The following is a 21,417-nucleotide window of genomic DNA, read 5'->3' as shown; positions in this document are numbered from 1 at the left end:
CAGATAGTGCCAGATGATTAACTCCAGTGTACATATCTTCTGCATGCCAAACTTCAGTGAGTAGCAACCCTGTGCAAATGTGCTTAAAGAAAGAACAGCATAAACAAGGAAGAGGAGAAAGGGAGGGGACACAAAAAAGCCACCTAAGAAGAAATAGAAATGATACTTGGAAGGAGACATTGATGAAGCATCTGCTTTTGTAAGAAGGTGCTCCGTGCTGGAGCAGGTATGCCTCTGAGGAGACTGCAGCCCATGGATAGCATACGGTGTCTGACACTGAAGAAAGACTTCCTTCCAGTTACCAAATTGCAAATCTGCTACCAGGAAAATAATTAGATAATCACCTAACCTTTTTTTGAGGTTCCTAGTGAATGTAGCACAGATACTTTCTTCTCATCCAAAATTTTAAAATCAATCTGTGAGACTAGCATGTATAGGAAGACCAGAAGAAAAAAACCAAGAGTTGGATCTCAGTGTACTCCAGAGCTCACCAGCCTTCTTTTGAGTTCTATAACTTCACAGCAAAACTGAGGGGTTTTCAAGTCAGAAAAGGGGAAAATGAAGGAGGCAGTAAAGTGAACTTTTTCTTGCAGAACATTTGGTTCACAATGGTAACATATCAAAATATTATAATGATATGGGTTTTAAAATCAGCAAATTTTAAACAGAATTATGAAGATGTGACGCAAGGGAGCTGGAGTTGCAAATGCAGTTTACCATCATGAAAGAAAATTTGTAAGTGTATCACTTGTCTAAGTGATTAGAACCACTATTTTCTATAAGGTATATTATGACAAAAGTGAACTAAAAAGATCCAGGCATTTCTCTCAGCAATTTTGTAAAGGTCAAGAGAGAATTTGAAAAGAAAGAAAAGCAAAAAAAAAGAAAATAATTTGTTGTCCATTGTTTGGTACTGAAACATGAGAATTTGACTAACTCTCTGCAAGTGGTTGGACACCAAGCTGTGTCATTGCGATGGCTCTCTTATAGGCTTCTAAGATGTATTCTGAGTGGTAACATGCTGGAGAAACATACTGTTCTCACTCTGATCTTTTTTTACGCAAGCCAGGAGAAAGAATGTTTTCTTGAACCCATTTTGAATTGTGGCAGCAGGCCTGCTTTATTGCATGTTGGCCAGTCTTTGTGACAGAGAGATAGTGTCAGACATTTATTGGAGGGTAACTTTTTTTAGAAAGCATGAGCATTTTTTAAACTTTGCTGCATTAAACATTTCTGTAGCCCTGAATACTTGAATCATTTGCAGGTCTGAAGCAATCTGAACAACTGGGACCCTTAAAATGACACTCTACTACAATCACAGTTAATTTCAATGTTGTCATCACCTTCTGCCCAAGGACAATACACAGACCTTTGTTTCTGGACAATGTTCAACCCTTTTCTTATCTTGTCTTAACCTAGCCAAATACAAAACAATTAACTTCCTCACTCACTCTGGAGCACATGGCTAATCCTACAAGCAGAAGATGTGGTTCTCTTGAGCTGCCCTTTTGTGTATGTGCTGTAGGCAATGCTGGGCAACAGTATAACTGAATTATTGAAGGCCAGTTGAACTATGCTTCACCATCTCTGTGGACTGTGAGTACAGACAGAAGGTGGGAATGATAGGCAGCTTCCAAGCCACCTGTCCTCTTCAAGCAATATTGTTCAGACAAGCACTTAAAAGGTTGGGAAGAGGACTACCAGTAACCAATTTCAGTGAGCCCTAGAAAGCACAAGAAAATGCCAAATGGATCAGAGCACCCTCTGGCAGGAAGGAGAAGATGTCTCCTGGAGTGAGAAGATCACGAGGGACACGTGGGAGTACAGAGCAGAAGCAGGACTCAGAATATGCTGGATTTTTTTAACAGCTTGCAGCACAGAGAAGAATTGGCAATGAACCGAAGTTGGGCTGGGTCCTTCCGCAGCTGGCTAGCATAGCTCTCATGGTGTGCTGCAGGGAACAAGGGTCATGTAACAGTCCCAGTAAGTGGATTTCCTTCTGCTAAGCGGTGGCTGCTGAAGGCCATTTGGCACCACTGCTAGCAGATGGAGCTAACGGCAGTGGGGGGCTGTGAGTGTTGGGGGTCAGGCCTGGGAGGAGGCGACCAACATGGTGCCAGTGACTGCCTCTGACAGAAACGCTGCCTGGCGCTGAAGTGCTAAGGCTTGGACAACCGGCCCAAGCCAGAGCTGACCTATAGATGAATCCTATGTATTTTGTAACTGAAAACCATTGTGCTGGTAGATATTGTACTAAGTTATAACAATGCACTTATGCTGATGTAAAAAGTGCTAAAGCATTGAAGTACTGAAGCCTGAACAACAGGCCCCAAGCCGAAGCTGCTTAGTGTGTAATCATTAACAAAGTATGTAAACTCACTAGTGAAAGATGCAGCTTAGACAAAATATAATAAGGAGTGAGGAGAGAATGTATCCAACTTCCCGTGTTTGGCCTTGTTCAAGGCTGAGAACCCAAGTATCTGGCCTTGTTAGCAACTCCCTTGGTTTCCCCCCCTGAGCCCTGACCAGGCTTTGGGTGGAATCCAACAGGAGAATGAAAACAGAGATTTTCCGCTCAAAACAAAGGTGCCAGCTATTCTGGCTTGTTTATCTCTGGTATATAAGGCTGGGCCCGTTTGCAGTGACTTTGGCAGCCTCACCTATGGGTGGACGCACCGTGTAGGATTTCCCACTTGCCGGGACAGGCTCTGCAAACCCTCGCTGTAACCGGGGCTGCCCAGTATTTTTCTTAATCACTATTGTCTCTCTTGTGTAGTAATAATTTGATGCATTACCCTGTATTTTCCTGTTTGTTGCTTTAAGTGCACTATTCTGCTTTTTCTTACTGCATGTTTTCTGTATTACACTGTTACATTATTTGGTTATCACTAGTAAAATACACCTACTCTTTTCACTCTGGTGTCTGAGTTTAATTGGTATCCTTAATCAGCAAAACAGGCGCCAATGTCCAGCCAGCAAACCCTCCTTCCAAAAAGCTCACTCAGAGCCTAGGCAGGAAAGCAAATTCTCCTCTTGATGAGGTTTTGCAGAGAAAGCTGCACACTTGACTTGCAACAACCAAAGTGTCTTCTCAAAATCCACTGCAAGACAGATGGACTGGTGTGCATTGGAGCCCAGGGGCCCTCATGGTGTAATCTCTGTTGTGATCACCCCCCACCTTTTACTGTCTTCTTGGTTTAATTCAATTTGCAGCTATATCTGTGCCTCCAGAGCTGGTAGCAAGGGCAGTGAGCTGGGATCAGTGGGGGGTATCTCCAGAGAAGGTGGGGCTCCATACACGTCCACAGCAGCACTTGTGCCTATGCAGTCAGTTACTGATGAGAACTGAAGACTGTAATTGCTGTAAGGCAGGGACTAGGTCTTCCATCTGCAAAGTATGTAGTATGCCACAGAAATAAAAATAGAAAGGAGCAGATTGTACTTTGTCATTTCTCTAACTCTGCCTTTATATTTCTCTGGACTTCTAGAGTTGATTATAAATCAGGGGTGTGATGTGAAGCCTGATGTTTTCTGATCTTTCTCATCAGTCTTTTTGAATGGAAATTAATAACTACACAGGAAACTGCTCTGAAGTAATTAGTGTTCACCTTCTCATTCTTCCTTCCTTTTTCTTCTGAGGATATTCAGGTTAAAGCCATTGATGGGAAATCATAAGCAAAAGAAGACATGCAGTTCATTTCTTCTCACAGAGATGAGAGCTGTGCTGGGGGATGTTATAAGCAGCTATTGCATCTAGCAGCTCCAGGGCCTGGGGTTCCTCCTGCCTGGCTGCTGGAGCCCAGCCCAGCTTGTTGTGCCCACCCCAGGCCGATGGATGTGGCTGCTGCTTTCCGGTTTGCAGGCACAGGACACCCATGGGAACACCTATGCAGATGGCCACAGACAAAGTGTTGCCTTCAGCTGTACCTCCTACATGTAGGATTTGCAGAAGACCTAAGTACAGACCAGCTGGTCCAACTTGATGTTTGCAAGAGAACAACACACCCCCCAGTTTGGGGCACGTACAGACTCTTCCCCCACCTCGCAGCCAGCCTCAGACACACAAACTGTGACCCAGGGCCCCGCTCCAGCTGCTGGCTCTGAGCCCCTTGCTCGCTTCACTCACAGAGATCCCCCCAGTAGCTGGCACTTACTCCTTTCAGGCCCCCCCACACTTTATGGAGAGTGAGACAACACAGAGAGACAGTTAAGAAAGGTTTTATAAGAGAAAGTGATCAGGTACAGGGCTCAGTCAGACAAGTGTACTTTACACAGGTGTTCTCCTTTACACAAGTGTACCCCTTTTTGTCTGATCCTCCACTTTGTTCCTTCCCAGTTCCCTTCCTCTAGTCATTCCTCCCTAGGTTTTGCAGAGTCCCCCTCAAATATCCAAATCCTCATGTTCTTCTTGTTTACCCCTTCTTATCAGTTACAAAGTCCTGGTGATGCTCTCCAAAGCTGCGCTTGAAGCTCTTCAATGGCCCATCAATCAGTAACTGGAGACTTTTGGTCTCTGGCATTGTCTCCATTGTCCCTCATCCACCAGGTTTGCCTCTGTCCTTGTTTATCGCATCTCCCTTTACTTATTATCCCCTTTGTTTTGAAAAGGTGGGTCCTTGGTCAGATAGCTTTCATGAAGCAGATGCTCTTACCTTCCATATACACTTTTAAGTAATACATACAAGGGTTTAGTCTCTAACTTGCTTACTTTCTGGTATTAAAGGACAAGGTTTCTCAAGGTTACCAGTGAGATAGTTGAGACAACATTGTTTGGGATTTTTCTCTTGTCTCTCGAATATTTGTTTTGTCAATATGGATGTTTCATTTTACTAGAATTTTAGTGTCATTTTTGAATATGAATCTTGAAAGTACAGTATTTGGTTTGTGCATATAATCCAGTCAAAGTTATAAATTCCATGCCAAGTGGCTTTTCTCTTTATGCGCACCCCTCCCTCCGCCCAGTTTTATAAGTACAAGCTAAGTTATGTAAAGTTCCTACTTCAAGTATTTTTAATTTAATTTACTATAGTGGCTTCATGAGTAGGGATAAGGCACAGTTAGAAATATTCCTCCTTGCCAAGTTAGCTTTTATCTTGGAGTTCCTGTTCTGTGTAGGTGGATGTATGGAATAAAGAAGAGCCCCAAAGCAACCATATAGGGAAACATCTGATTACTTTTCAGTGTTATATTTTGATGATAAATTGTGGGATTTGGTAGGAAGCCAAGATAGGTGGCAGTAAATAAATAATTCTTAGGGTCAGGCTAGGCATACAGACCTCCTGGTAGAGTTTTCTCTCTAGAGAATGATACAAATCTGAAATAACAAAATATGAAAAAGTCCGCTGCTTGGTAGGAAGATTAGCTTCTGCCTGCATCTGTGCTTGAATATGCAGCACCGGGTCCTTCCTCCTAATGCCTCTTCTTCCACCACCATGGGGGCATTAACTACAGGTAGTGACAGTGAGGTTAATGTTAACTTGCGAACGTTACAGGAGGCAACTCCAGCCTCCTTAACAGCAGCAGCTTTGGGAGTGGATTAGGGGGGCACTGTGAAGGAAACCAAGTGCTCATGGCTTCCGAATTCGGGGCAGATCCAAGGCGTTCCATGATCTCCCCCGATACTGTCGTTCTTCGTAGTGAAACGGGAATTTGAGTTCTACTGGTTTGCCGGGGCCAGGCGGGCGACTCACCCAGCGCCCTCGCCCTGCCGGTTTAAACTCCCCCCGTGCCCCGGCGTGGCCGCGCCCGCGCTCCGCTTTGCCGGCGGGTGGGCCGGTGTCGGCCCGCGCCTGTGCGGGCACGGCGGGGCGTGGAGGCAGCGCCGCGGCCTGCGGAGGAGCCGCCGCCACCCGCGGGGCCGCCGGGGACCCCGCCCCGCCTGGGCTGGGTCCCTCCGCTCTCGGTCCCGCCCGCCGGGAGGGGCGGCCTCGGCCCCTGACCCTGCCCCGGTCCCGCCTCCGCGGAGCGGCGCGGCGAGAGGCGCGGAGCAGCGAGGAGCCCGCAGGAGCCGCGGAGATGCTGAACTCGCCCTGGGCGCGCTTCTACTCCAACAGCTGCTGCCTCTGCTGCCATGTCCGCACCGGCACCATCATCCTCGGCGTCTGGTACCTGGTAAGCGCCCCCCGGCTGTCCCCGCCCTCCCCCCGCTCCCGGGGCGTCCCCCGGCCCCGGCCGCACCGCTGCTGCTCCGCGGCGGGGGTGCCCATCGCGGCAGCTCCGGCCGCACCTCGCAGCCCGGGCGGTTTGGGGGGAAAGCCCTCGGAGGGGTCACGCTGGTAGTGGCAGCGTAATGCTCAGCGAGCTCCCGCGCTTCCCCGCTGCTCACCCAGGGCTTATCCCCCGGCGAGGCAGAGGCCGGTATTTAGACTCCGTTTAAATCGGGAAATGAAGTGGGTGCGTGTTTAGGGACCAGGGGAGGGGGGGCAGGCGATACAGAGCACGGGCAGGCTCACCAGGGTCTCAAGCAAAAAGCTGTTTGGGGGATGAAAATGTGAGGAGTGACAATCCGCCGGAGGGAGGGGTTTTCCTGGCTCCCCCGAACTTGGGATCGGTGTTTCTCAGGCCGAGGTTCACTGCGGCGCTGAGGCCCCGCTGGTGCATTAGCTCCAGCAAGGCTGCCCTGATTCTCACCACGCTGCACTGAAAATCTTATTTTATCATCTCTGGTCGCTGCTTTGTGAGGAAGTCGGGTATTCTTGTCATCGTTGTTCCTTGTGTGCCAGATAATTTTCAGTCGTATTTTGGGCTGCCTGGCAGAAGAGCTGAACCCTTTCAGGCAGTTGCTATCAGGTATTAGACAGACTTCTTTCCTCCTTCAGGGTTATAGGGTGTGAGTGAGGAATTAACCCTCGAGGCACAGCTTTTAACGAGTTATCATCAGTCCTAGAGGCTGTTTGACACCTAGTTATTCAACCAGGGGATAGATTCGGTGGGGAGGAAACGCATTAAGCTTTCAGTTCCTCTCTCTGTCTTTGACAATCTCTTCTCAATCCCTTGGGTAGCAATACAGGAAAAGCGGCTTTCCCAGAGCCGGTCCTGCCATAGTCGCAGGGTTTACAAACGTGCCACAGAATAAAACGAGCTGGTTCATCGCTTTGGGTTATGTAGATGAACTTCTCAGCCTCCTCAGTTTTCTCTATCCCTCGGTGTGAGAAATCAGTCTCCGTCTGCTGCCAAGGCCATCCAGAGCTGTTTGCCAAGCATCATTTTTCAAGTGATTGCAGACGGAAGCAGATTAGACCCGGGCTTATTTGCTAACTGCTTAAATTCCCTTCAGAAGCAAGTGAAAAATGTAGGGCTGGCCTCCACTGTAGGACAGCTCATTAAATAAATTCGATCAGCATAATGAAAAGGCTAGGTTGACATTTATGTCCTAGAAATCACATAAAATGCTCTATGTCCTATAAAGTACATATTTCAACACTGAGAAAATGGTGCGTTAGTTGAACTCTTTCTTGCTCCTGGTTTAATAGAATATAGTTAAATGCAATATCCATAGCCTGTGGTATCTGGAATACTGACAGTGTTTAAAAAGATGCCCCTCTTTCCTGGCTGCAATGATGTTTCAGTAAGTTTTAATATGACCTGAAAGCTTTTGAAAATTTCTTCCAGGATGCTTGTTATTTCTTTCTGCCTTCAGCTGAATGAAGCCTTTTCACATTGGCTCCATGAAGACAGGGATAGAGATATTTTAGCAGTTCAGTGGACCTAAAGATATTCGAGGAAGAGGGTAGTGCATGCATCAGTAGGCCTTAGATACAAAGAAAAGCCTGACAGCTTTTTAGAGTTTGTTACCTATTGTGTTACTAACATTTAAATACCAGTGCCCCAATTTCACATACCATTTTTCTGCAAAATCTGTTTTTAAATTTTCTCTTCTAACTAGTAGGTATTTCCTGGCTTACATCTCTTCCTACTTTGCTTCTTTTGCTTTAAAAATTTTTCAGGGCAGATTTCTGAATGATTTTAAACTGACAACAACTCATAACATGTCAAAGTGCATGTTTCTTTCTGTGCTTTCTCCTCTATTGCAAATATTTAGGTTTTTAATGTTAACTATTAAGAATAGAAATCTAGATGCATGTTGATAATAAATGCTAAACCTTTTTGCTATCTTACAAAGTTAGGAAGCAACAAATAAGGCAGGGATAGCTCCTTGAGTAAACAGCTACTCTGGTTGAAAGGTCCGGTTTACAAAATCATATACAAAAATATCATTTTATCTCAGAACAATTATGATTTGATACCATGTGCTATTGAGAGTTTAAATAAAAATAGATGCTGTCCTGGTGGCAAATTTGTTCTCTGCCTGCATTTTGGGTGTTTGCATTACTCCAAACCACGCATGAGCTATGAGCATTATCTCAAATAAAGTTTAAACAAAAAATCCTTTGATTTTTTGCCACACCAACATGTATTATGTATAGTGTTTGCCATTATGCTTTATAGGAAATTACTCGAGGGAAAAACATTCCCCTAGAGAATGAACAGTTTTCTTGTCACTATATGAAAAAATATCTCACTATGCGTGAAGTGTAAGTTTTATTAATTCTATGACTATGAATACAATGATTCAGTAGTAGAGGCTTCTGAAGGAGGAAAAAAATAGTACCTTAGAAGTTTTGGCAGGCTTTTAAAATAACGTTTTCACGTGTTGAACCAGTTCTGAATTAGTATAATTTCAGGAGGCAGAATTTCATGTCTGAGTGAATGTGGAGAAAATAGTGCATTTCTCTGGGATGATGTTTTAGCTCTTTAGATTTAATGTTTTAATTGGATGTTTGGGATCCTACAAATAGAGGAGAGAGTGGGGAGCTGAGTGCAAGTGGAGTCATCAGGGCTGCATGATGAGAGCACTTTCCCACATAGGTAAGGGGAAGGAGCACTGTGTGTATTTCCAAAACATGCCCAGCAGACATGGACACTTACAATGGTCTCACAAAGTATCAATAGCTGGGAAATAAATATTTAACTTTGCTCTATTTTAGAACATAATGCATCTCAGAATGCTAATGTTTCTATAGCTATTGTGTTTCAATAGTTTTCTCCTGGTAAAGCCATAGGTACTACATCTAGAATAATATAATAATAGCATTGCATGATATAGCAATAGTGTACACAACACAATATACATGCTATCACAGAACACTGAGGTACTTTAATGTAAAAAGTAACTTGTAAAGGGTGGAGCAGCCAGAAGAAATTTCCTGAAAAGAATATCTAATTGGGTTGCAGAACAGCCTGCACTTCAGGAACAAGTGTGCTGCCCTGGGGAGAAAAGCTTAAGAGAGGGTGCTGCAATATTGAATACAAACATTATGCTGAATATTAAAATGGCAATAATATGGTTGGCTGAGGGCTAATATTTTTTTCCAAACCTCAAGACCAGTTTGGCTCAGCTGGTTATTATCTTTGGGTTTTATCCCACTGTCATGGATGTTATACTTCTCTGTATTATAACATGAAATCAGAGGTCAGAAGTAATAATGCAGAAATATTTTGGGGCACAAAAGTCTTACATGTATCATATTTTGAAAAACAAAAAAACCCAAACCAAACAAAAAAACAACAAACACCCCAAAACAAAACACAAAGCAAACTAAGGGAAATGAGAAAGTCACTGCCAGCAGCTTAGTTTTGTTCCAGACCACTGTATCAGCGTGCTGTTCAAGGCAGTGACACTGCTGAAATGAGCCAACACCAGTTCTGATCTCCCCCAGGTGCTGGGGTCCAGGGAAAAGCTGGCGTTTTTGTCAGTTCCAAGTGACCCAGTTAGTACTGGTGAGTCAGAACAGCATCCTCATCGATAACAGCATTTATAAAGGCAGCATGGCTTCTTCCTGATAAATGGCCTCCTCTTTCCTTATCTAAAACACAAAGAAGGAACAATATCAGATGTGGTGACAGTGTCATGGAAGGATTTCCCACTCTCCTGACACATGGTGATGGGGTTTATGCACACGCCAAGGCTCGACCCACACCACCTGGGACCACGGGAACTATTTCCCATTGATTTGGAGGGAGGAAGATGAAACTTTAAGGCATCAGTAAAAAAATAATAATTTTTTTAAACGAATAAATAAATAAAAGAAGGAGCTTTCATTTTTGAGCTCTGTGTGCCCAGTGCTGCCTGCTACCCGCCTCGCTGCAGCAGTGCCCTGGGCACGGGCTGCTCGTCCCCCCCGGTCGGTCCCCGGTCGGTCCCCGGTCGGTCCCCGGTCCGTCCCCGGTCCGTCCCCGGTCCGTCCCCGGTCGGTCCCCGGTCCGTCCCCGGTCCGCGGAGGCGCTGCCGGCGCGGCGGGAGCTGTCCAGCCCCGCCGGAGCTGCCCGGGGCTCAGCGCCGCTGCCCGCCGCGCTCCCCCGCGGCCCCGGCAGAGAGGGGCTAAAAATAAAAACTAATGGAAGGCGGAGAACCTTTTATAATCACAATTTATCGAGTTGTGCGGCTCCCTCTGAAGGGCGTGCGGTAAGAACATAAATAAAGCGAGCCAAAGTTTTTAGCCAGGGTGATTTCAACGTTTGAGCTGCTATTTGTGGAAAGGTCAGCATGAATTGCTAGTCATGACATTTCAGTTCTGGTTTTTTTCTGAATATACAGTTGAAAGCATGCATAATTTGTGTCTGCATCCCAATCGTTTTTTGATAAAAGGATTGAATCCTAATGGATGAAAGAATGTACTGGTTGTGGCCTCTTTATATTGTAAAGCAAAAGAAAAGCACTGCTTGCTGTGGCCTCATTGATTGAACACCCTGCTGAGATCAGTAGAGTGCACCTGACCTGATGTCAGAGAGACAATCAAGGTATATATTTTGCCACTGGGACACACTTATTTCCTTGCCTTTTTCAAGCCCCGTGCAAAACCGCATGTATGGCAATGTGTTTAAGTACAAGTTAGAAGATGACTGAAATCTTGGCTGACTTGGCAGGGAATAGAGATGAGCACTGACTGCTCATGTAAACAAAATATACCTACACTGAGATCCTTCCAAACTGCTCTGTCCCCACTTCTGCATCCTTTACACTGTCCGAGACTGCTCATATCAGCAAGGAGTTGTAAGCGGGGGTCCCTAGAACATGGTGGAAAGGCTCTTTCAGGGAAAGTAAAGAAATTCTAAGATGAAGTAATTAACTATTTTCAAACCAGTGAAAATCAGGAGATTTTGAAAATAAAAAAACCCCAAACCTGAAGTTGTTAAAAGGGGGAAAACGCACCATTAGAAAGCCTGACATTAGAGAGAATTGGAAACTTTGTTATTCCAGTGCCAGGTTTTGGGAATTTGCATGAATACAAGTATGAGACCTTGTTTTTTACTTAGAAAACTAGCTTTCTTTGCTTTTATATGGTACGAAATGGGCTAAGAATAAAGGGTCTCCTTATTCTTATCTCCTTATAAATGGTCATAGTACATCAGCCAGCTTGTTGAAGGCTCTGTTCCTTCATATCAGCCAGGGATGTCAGTTCCCATGTCATGCCAGTGTGATATAGCTGGAGTGCTGGGTCAGGTTATCCTGCAGGCAACGCTGCCTCTACCACCTCCAAGAACAGTCCAGTACTGGTGGCACTGGGGAAAGAAGTCTTGCAGAATGGGGCTCACTTGGGTTCACCAGGTGATTGCCTCTCCATGGCCCATACCTGGGTAGTATATTGAGGGAGAAGGGCTGGGTGGTGCCAATGACATGGCTAATTCTCATCCCTTGGTAGGAGATGTAGTGTCAGCAGCAGGTCAAATGTAGTGTCAGCACCAATGGCAGGTGAAGGGGGCATGATATAATCTGAAATGACTTGAGATTCCCAACACTTGCAGTGCAAATGGCTGCAGTGACTAAATACTTATATACCAAGTGCTATGTCTGTAAAATTATCATTAGTTTTTCTATTGTCTGTACTTTCTGTCATAAAATGGAAGCTGAGTTCTTGAAAAAAACCAGTAATATTTTCAAGTAGCTTGCTGGAGATTTCCTGTGTACATGCTTTCTCTTGAGGAGAGTGGGGAGAAAACTTGCAATTCATTATGAGTAAAGAAAAATATAAATCCTACTTTCAAAGGCTTTGCTGTATGATTGATGTACATGTTGAAAATCCAACTGAGACTGGAATCGGAGGAGGTTCAGAGTATTTGCTCTTGAAATGGAATGCATCCATTTCATTATCTTCTTCAAGACCAGTGGGAAATAAATGATTGATCCTGCACACAAATATCTGCTCAGGTCCTGCATGGTATTTTCTTAAGAAACAGAACACATATGTATACATTTTAGACATGATAGATAAAAGAGTAAAGACCAGCACTTAGCATGTACAAAATGTTATCCTGTCTGAAGGACCTTCTCAATAACTACATCCTGATTGTGACTTATCTAGAGAGACAGTATTAAATGCCATAACAGTTAACTGCTTCAAGAACAGCTTCTGGAGAACTCCTTAAAGAACTCCTCCCCACCATGCACATACCCAGGTTGGTTTCTGCACTGCAGGACCTTATCCCACCTCCTTTCTCCAATTCATGCTTCAGACCATCTTCAGTTAAATTACAAAATAAAATACCATATGGAAGGAATTTAAATCACGCAATCAATAAAACAGCTTGCAAAGACCCTAATCACTCACCTCTGGGTGACAATAAATCCATGAACAGGCTAGAAAGATTATCTGAAAAAAAAGATGGATTCATCAGTGCACCATATTAGTACACCCAAGTTACCTGTGCTTTCTGTTCTGAGTGAAAATAGTCAGGTTTGTGCGTTCGCTATGTTGCAGAGAGGAGTAGAAACATAATTTTGTCAGTCTTCCCAAGCTCTGTCATACATCAGTGTTTTCATTAATGTTTTTTGTTTTAAAAACTTTTTAAGTCATTGGAGGGACAAAATTTCTTGTAAGATCTTTTGGATAGTCCATGTACTTACTGAACTGTTTGTTGGTCTGTAACAAAACACAAAGATTTCTGAAAACGTCTTTCAGCTCTAATTCCCTTACATATGCAACTTTTTTTGTATCTCCAAACACCACACTAGGATTTTTCACAGACTATATGAATCACTGCAATGATAGCTGATAATATGCATCAGTTGTCCAGGATAATAACACAGTTGTCTCTTCTAATCAACACAGTTATCAATTCAGAAAATGCAAACCTCTGTATAATATGTGCTTTTTTTTTTCTTAGTAAGGTCCTCAATTGGATAATAAATTCACTGGGATTACAAGGAACAGTTGTCTCCCTCCAGTGAGAACACAGATGGTTGGTTGTAAGAGGAGCAAAGTTTACATAAATGCCTGTTAAAGGAAAGATACCCATTAAGAGTCCAGTATGCTATGATTACATTTGGTTTTTATATAAAAATCATGAATGTATTTATAGAAAGTAGAGGAGGTATTACATTAATCAAGTAAAATGTGTTTAGAAGTTTTGTTGAAGGTTAATATGTATCTCTTAGTGAGCCAGAGGAGAACACATTAAGCTTTGTAAACTGATCGTTGATTAGACTGACGTCAGTGAAAATGTAATTAGTCTTATATATTCCTGGACATATGGAACGGATGTTGCAAAATAGCCAGGAATTAATTTCCTTGATTGCTTTTTTTCTCTCGTTTTATTGTGAGGTTCATGCTTTGACTGTAAAACTCTGGAAGTTTAAAGTGGCCGAGGCTTGAAAATGTGCACAGGAGTTTCTGTGCTGTTCTGCAGCTGGGCTGGAGGTTTAAAGCCCCAAATCTCTGAAGAGCAGAATGGGAAGAGAAAAAACATGCTTGTTGCTGAAGGTTCAAGAGAGCGCTCTTGGTCGGTCTGAGATAGTCAATCTGCCAGGAAGGCATCACCAAAGAAACAATCTGGGCTTGAACCTAGTGCACCGTTCCTGGACCTCCTGTGGGTCTGCTCTCTTTTGGATGTCTGCAGTCTGCTCTGACTCCCATCATCCTAGTCCTCTGCTTTAGAAGATCTTTTTTAAGTGCCATGGCTGGTTTTCATTTCATTACTGGCTTGTGCTGAGCAAGGTCTTGTTTTGTCAGGAGATACATTAAGCTACTTAAAACAGACAGGACAAATGCTTTTGGCAGAAACACAGGTTTGTGGGAGATTTTCATCTTGTGGAGGTGCATTTCCCAACTGTGAAACAGCTGTGCCCAGAGAGATCGGATACATGTGATCATGTTGTTTACTATTTCAGTAATTATATGTACTATACCATCCTTTGTGGTGTGCCCACTTCTTTCTTGCATAACTAATCCCTGCCTGGGGTTGCAGAGTGATGCAAGGATGCAGTTTACTAGACAGCCCTGGTCCCTTACATGGCTTCTGTGGATATTGCCTGTGGTGACTACAAAAGAATAATTGATCAAAGGTTCAGTGTATTTTGGTGGGTCTTTTTAAATTAAATGGTATACATGGCTTGCTGTCAAAAGTTGGGGCACACTCCTCTCACCAGTGCACTAACATGTGTCCAAATTGGCTAGAGGTGAGTCTGAGCACAGGCAGCATCGTGGGCTGGTGTGGCTAAGACACAGAACCTGCTGGCCAGGGCCACCTGCCTTGGGCAATCCAGCCCAGATGCACAGTTACAACTGCGCTGACTGGCCCATCCTCTGTCACGAGCCCACACTATGGTTCAGGCCCATGGCAGCTGCCACAACTCACATCAAGAGCGATACTTTAGCAGGTCTGCCCTCAACCTTTCACAGTCACCTGCAAGACTCAAAACCCCGTTTTTGGAAGCCAGGTACAAATGCAGAAACCAAACAAATCCCAACTGACCAGCCAAACAACTCTTTCTAATCAGGTTTTAATGCATACCAATTCTTTGCTAGCTCTCCACAGCATCCTGAACCAAGATGTGCTTTAGTAGAAATTGTGAGTAGGTCTGGCAACACTGTAACTTGAACCCAGGTATATGAACTTATTTCCCCAGGGCTGGGCAGAAGACTGCAGCAATCATTTTCAGGACTTTGCTCAGATACAGGTTCAACTTCCTTTAAATACAATGGAAAAGTAGCAAAGAATCCACAGATAAATTTGCATACAAATATCCTATTTCCTTAAACCATGAAAGGACTAAGAATAAGTATATAACAAATTAAACTCTATCTCCAGAGAGGCAGAAACCTCTAGTGTGCAATCTGCGCAGTCTCTCCACCTTTTTTTTTTTTTAATAAATTTATTCATTACCATATTTCATTAATAACAGACCTCTTGTGGCTTGGGTTTTAGGACTGTTAAAAGGCTGGCAGTAGGCAGTAGTTATTTGTATAGAAGAGTGCTAATGATTTATGCTGGACTTCCTATATCAATTTAATCAACTTAGCCTTTAAAGTTCAATGCTTAGTGTTACTATAATAATCAAAGTTGAAATTATATATAAAGTCTGATTAAAATATTTTACACAGCTTTCTATTATATGCTCTCTATAATATGCAGTCTGTAATATGCTATTCTGAGTCTGCCTGGATCATTCTTTTACTTCTCATGAGTAATATGGAAAAATAAGCAACAAGAATTGCAGACTCTACCCTGCCTTCTACAGATTAAAGATCATAAAAACTTAATTGCTACTTCTGATCTGACTAATGCTTTCTCTATTCCAGTGCTGTATTTCAGGTAGCAGCCAGAAACATATGCTTTGAGAAACCACACAGGGAAGTAAGAGAGAACAACTTGTGCAGGGACAACGTTTTCTTTTATTCTCCTATTATTTTAAGTTTGGGCAATAAAATGAAGCAGGAAAGCTTATATTTTGTTTTTAAGATGCTTTGTAATACAACTAAGCACTTTCATTTCCTGAATAAACAGCTCATCCTTTTCTATATTCCTCCAACCTTTGACTTCAGTAGTAATGTCTGATAGTGAGTTTAACCCAACTTTACATGTCCATTTTTCTGCTTCCCTTCAGACTGTTATGTGTCATTGGATGAAAAGATAACTAAGCATGGCTCCATTTCCTTCCTTGGACAGTTCATTGATTTTTGCATCACTAACATATCTGCAGCTTGTCCCCCAGCACTGGAGGGTTGAAACATTTTCATTAGCATGAAGCAGAAGTCTTACACAGCAGAAATAAAGAGAGGTATCTACTCTGACAGCCAGGGTTGTCCTGCTCCTCATTTCCTAGGAGTTCAAGCCACTGATGGACATCTGCTCAGATGCAGCTCCTGGGACCTTTGCACCCTGAGAGGGAAGGTGACTGAATCACTGGCATGAGATCTGTAAAGACACTTGGGCACACAGGAGGGACACCTTGTTCCTTCTCATGTTTGCCTGCCCTTCTCAGCAGTCAGACAGCTGTAAAACCTTTATTGCTAAAATTGTCTTGTTTCCTCTTTAATCAGAATTCAGAACAAAAATAATACTTTACATAACAAGGAGAAAGAGAGAACAGATAGAAAAATCTGCTGGTAGAGGGCAATAGATCATAAACCTTAACTCATCATCAATGCTAACAGAAAAGTTTGGGAAAGGTGCCCTGAATAATGCAAATCTACCCTGAACTATTGAGATAAACCCTGAACTTGATATTTTTTTCCCTTCTGTAGAGTTCTTCTGTCCTCTTGATGAACAAAAGTGCTCATGCTTTCATGAATATCTTCTATGCTAAAAGAAAAAAGCAAGCAAAATGCAGAGAACATGCCAAGTGGAAAGGCAAAGGTAGATGGAGAGAATTAAGGATATTAAGTTAGCTTATACATTTCCCATTCATTTTTACTTTTTCTAGTAGTAATATTGACGGCAAATATTCAAGTGCTATAAAATATTCTTGTTAGCTTAGTTTCAGGGAGCAAAAATAGTTTAAGACTGGGGGTTTGTTTCTATAGTTTTTATAGAGAATGAGCACCGAGAGTCATAAACTTACCTTGACTTTTTTGAAGGGAGATAGAGTATAGGGGTTTTTCTTGAGACTTTCTTCAGTTTTATTAAAAACATTTTGGATTCCTTACTAGTAAAATTAATGTTCTTGGTGATATGTTTCAATAATATTTCTGTAGATGGCAACAAACTAAACCCTGCCAGTTTTGTGAGATATTAAAAATGTGCTAGAATTGTGTGTGCCAGTTCAAAACCTGGCCAAGGTTGCCTTGGTCAGCAACCCCGAGATGTCTCAGAGTTCAAAGTCCTCAGAGAAATCTGCTGTTATTTGCTTCTCAGTCACAACCATTTTCGTTCAGAAACATCATCTCCTCTTTCATCTGGTAGCTCATACTCTGTCAAGTACAGAACTATAGAGTAAACTACAGTGATGTTTTTGGTAACTAAATGCCCATATCATTCACAGTATTATAATTCACTATTACAGATTATAGAAAGTTGGGGAGTTAGCCCAGAATGACTGTGTTTTCAATAAATGTAATTTTTCATTATTTTCAATATCATAAAAACGAAGTTTGTCTTTGCAGTAACTATTTTTCTCCCCTTATCTAAAAGTACCGGGTTTTTGTAACTACATATTACTGGGGTGTTGATTGTCATTAAACCAGCTCTCTGGAACTGTAAAGGGCCCCCGACAGGGAGCACAGGTGGTGAGTTAGTTCTCCACCAACACAGAGATTTAAGGAGTGTGCTTCAGTGGATCTCTCGAGTTCAGTGAGGCTGAAAACAGACCCAGAATTAAAAGTGTACGTACATCTTTCACTGCATAGACAGCATCCAGACCGTTACATACATGGATCGTTATAAACTGAACCATCAATATAAATAAAAATAGAGGGTTTGTCCTTACTTTTTCCTATAAATAAAAGGATCTTTCTTCACCACATTAGGAAGTCTTGGGGGAACTGTAGGAGAATATTTGTAGAGGGGACCCTGTGGACTTCAATAAAAACATCTGTGTGTTTTTAATGCAGTGTATTGAGTTAAAGTAAGCTTAATATTTCTTCTTCTAAACTCCTTTATCAGAGCAATTTTGTTTCAACTTTTGACTGTGAGCTGGAGGAAGAAGAAGAATTAGGCCATTGTAACTCCTGATAATTCTTTTAGTATTTACAGACATCTTTAAAAGTTAATGGCTTGAGCATTTCACTGTCTGCTTGAGTTAGGAATCAGCACAAGATCTGTGTTAATAGCATGCTCTTACGAGCTACTGGAACTAATTTTATTTTTGATAAGCTGGGATAGATACCATGTACCTGCACTTCTGTGGAGGGTCTGAAATTATAGTGGTACTCATTTTCTCATCACCTGTTGATGCAGTGGTTCCTGACACCTCTCCTCCCCTGCATTTTATCTCCATGGGTCACCACAGTTCACTGCGGATCTCTGGAACACATGACATGGAAAAGAAGGCAACTGACTCATTGGTGGCAGAGTTCTGAATTTTTAGTGCATTATATAGTTTATAAACGCTTAATGCTGTTTGTGGAAGAAATGAGGTTGCTTTCTCACATCCTAAACACTGTCCATTCCCTCTAGAAGAGCTGCTTCACACTGTACATAAGGTGCTGGGTTTTTATCACGGTACAGATGGAAGCAGCAGCAGTGACTGGCGGTGCCGGTCCCAGCCTCAGCACGTGTTGCCTTTTTCCCTCATGCCTGCATACACCTCCTCTCACACAGTTGTTGCTGTTTAAAATATCTTCTACTCAAATCTGAATTTGTGTTTTGTAAACCCAGAGCAGAAAATCCAAGTAATGCTCCAATATTTGGACAAGCTATCTCCTCCATAATATTTCCTGTTTTCCCCTTTTCATGATACATACTGGGGTGCCTACAAAGCAGTTATTTTCCTCCTCTACACTAATGAGAAGGTGGATGTGTTCCATCTAGTTGCAAGAGAAGCAAGATTTTGGGATTTTTTTAAATTATTGTTTTATTTCTGTATCAGAATAAGAGGACAGTTGGGAATTTCTAGGGCTTTCTGGGGAATCTTTGTCCAGTCTCTCATTAGGGCACTCTGGGCACCATCCTGAAGGGGCTGAGCCCAGGTGCAGAACTGGGGGCTGATAATGGAATCCATCAACAGCTCCCAGCATGGTAGGGGATGAACCAGGGCCAGAGGCCATCCAAAAGGCCCAACCAGCAGCAAAGGGGATGAAACCAGGGATATAACTGGAGACAATCTACAACATGCATTCAAGGGGACCATCCAGGAAGCATGCCTGTAGTGCCACTGGAGCAGGGACTGATCACCCCAGGCTGAGCTGAAATGGGGTCCTGGGTCATGGGCAGGCGTGTGGGGAGGCCTTATGAGGGGCTGGGCAGGGCCAATAAGGCCTCTTAATGCCCTCGGAGCTCCTCTCCTATAACTCTGGGTAGCACTGTGGCTGTACCAGCAACAAGACCCAGTGGTCAGTTCTGACTAGACAGTGAAAAATCTTGCATTTTATTCTTACCGCTGAACTCTATGCTGCTGCCTGTTCATGAACATGTTTTTGTTTCTCCATCCATAAAAGGAGGATGATAAATCTCATTGGGAAGGTATATGCCTTATCTGCTTGCTGAAACTTTGCAAAATGAAAATGCTTTCTAAGCATTGTTAATTAGTTATCACATTGTTGCTGAAGGAATGTAAAACATCTTGAAGGAAATCTTGGCCTTACTGAGAGAGCAGAAAAATCTCCTTTGCTTTTCCTAGAACACAGATTTTAAGTCTCATACCAACTGCATATATCAACAGGGAATCACTTCATGCTCTTGTCCTTGATTATGTGTCCTTGGAAGATGCTACATCCATAAGTTTTTAGGCATATTAAATTCATACATTAAAGCATTTCTCAAAATTTGACAGTTGCATCTCTTTCAAAACGAAAGAAAAACCCTAACAAATATAATACACTGAACTATGCACACATTTCTTCTCAGAGAAAGAGAGTGAGCAAATAAACACATAGTGTATTTCACTTGCACTGCTGACAGCATAGTTAGAAGGTGCTCAGAGCTCATTATGAGGATCACAAGAGAACAACCTGATAGAACAGAAAAGTGATGCACAAAAGAGCATTAAAGAGATTCCTACTGACCGCAGCAGACTTCAGATCAGGCAAACCCAATCTGTGCCTTATACAGAGAATTAAAGGCAATGCTGACAAACACGTAATCTGAATCTGCACATATCCATATGGAGAAGTGCCTAGAGTGCCTAGGTCAGTATTTTATGAATCTTCCTGACTATATCTGTACAAAAGAGTAAACTTGTATATCTTTAAAATAGCAACACTATATATAGTTTCTGATTGCTTGGTTATTCTGAGTACTCTTCTTAAGTAACATATTTATTACTGGCATATGTCCTCTGACTTTCCACAAAGGAGTATAAAGCAAGAACTGGATAGCAATATAAAGTTATACGTAGTGTTAAAAATTAGTAGAATTTATAGAATGTAACTCTGAATCTTGACAGTCATTTGATCTGTCTTCAAAGACAAATCAAGACCATCTATGGCTACAGCTTTCCCAACACAAAGCTGTATAACTGTTATATGAAAAAATGCCGTAGTGAAGGTCTCTAACTCCCTCCAGACAATCTCTTCTGCTGTCTGATTGTTGATATTGTTCAGCAAGTTGCCTAACCTAAATTTCCTTTCGCTATAATTTAGATCTCTTACTTTACTCATCTCCCAGTGGATCTGGAGAAAAGTCTATTACCTCCTTCTTTTAGTCACCTTTCTGAGTCATGTCCTGTTTATTCACTGTCATACTCAGATTCCTTTCTGAGGAACTGTTACCTACTCTGTTATTTCTCCTCTTGTTCTTCTGCAGTGTGTTACAAATGTGATTTTCTATGCTTGTTGGTACTGAATTGTGCTCTATTGTCTGAATTCTGCCATAGTTTGTCCAAATCTTTTTAATCTTATCTCCTGAAGTACTTACAGCTTGGCATTGTCTGCAACTTGAGGAAAGGTACAGGTCACAAGTGACTAGAATACCAAGTCTTTCAATGATACCAGGAAACCTTAATCAATATATCTTCCATGCTGGCTGTGAATCTTTGACAACTATTCTTTCATTACATCTATCCAGCTAGCTGTGCACTCACCTTCCTGCACTTCCAACCAAACTGGGGTTTCCTAGATCATTTATGAGACTCTCATAATGTCAAAAGACTTGCTGAGATGCAAAGAGGTGATATCTACTGCTTTTTCCCTGTCCACAAGGTTTCTTACCCTGCCAGAGAAGAAAAATAAGATGAAGTAATTATGGTTTGTCCTTGACAAGCCCATGGTGATTGTTGGTTATGACCATACAAATTTGAAGTGCTAATGGGGAGACTGCTTGATCGTCTGTTCTTGGGTTTATTTTATTCCTAAATCTCACAATCTATCTAGAAATTCTATACATGGCCTGCTTGCTTTGAAAAGGTATAAACTGGCTTGTTCTTTCCCCATCTTGTGAACTTTTAACCTTTTTCAAAGATCTTTGCTAACAGATCTGGTATCAGCTAAACTTGATGGAATTTGCGTATCAAAAAGAATTTATCTTACCCAAGAAATTCTCTAG

The 21,417-nt window shown here is 42.5% G+C and overlaps 1 protein-coding gene across 1 annotated transcript in view; it reads left to right on the top strand.

Annotated features, from left to right (window-relative positions):
* Positions 1-5,884: 5,884 nt before the first annotated feature.
* The window catches only part of LAPTM4B (lysosomal protein transmembrane 4 beta), a 60,715-nt gene continuing 45,182 nt past the window's right edge, over positions 5,885-21,417 (top strand). The window contains exon 1 of the mRNA XM_074898666.1: positions 5,885-6,111. Coding sequence (XP_074754767.1) covers positions 6,016-6,111 — 96 coding nt within the window. The 5' untranslated portion in view covers positions 5,885-6,015. The remainder of the gene's footprint in view (positions 6,112-21,417) is intronic.

Source organism: Athene noctua, chromosome 2, assembly GCF_965140245.1.
Source record: "Athene noctua chromosome 2, bAthNoc1.hap1.1, whole genome shotgun sequence".
NCBI lineage: Eukaryota > Metazoa > Chordata > Aves > Strigiformes > Strigidae > Athene > Athene noctua.
Note: the sequence above shows the minus strand (reverse complement) of the source record. Positions and strands in the feature narration are given on the sequence as shown.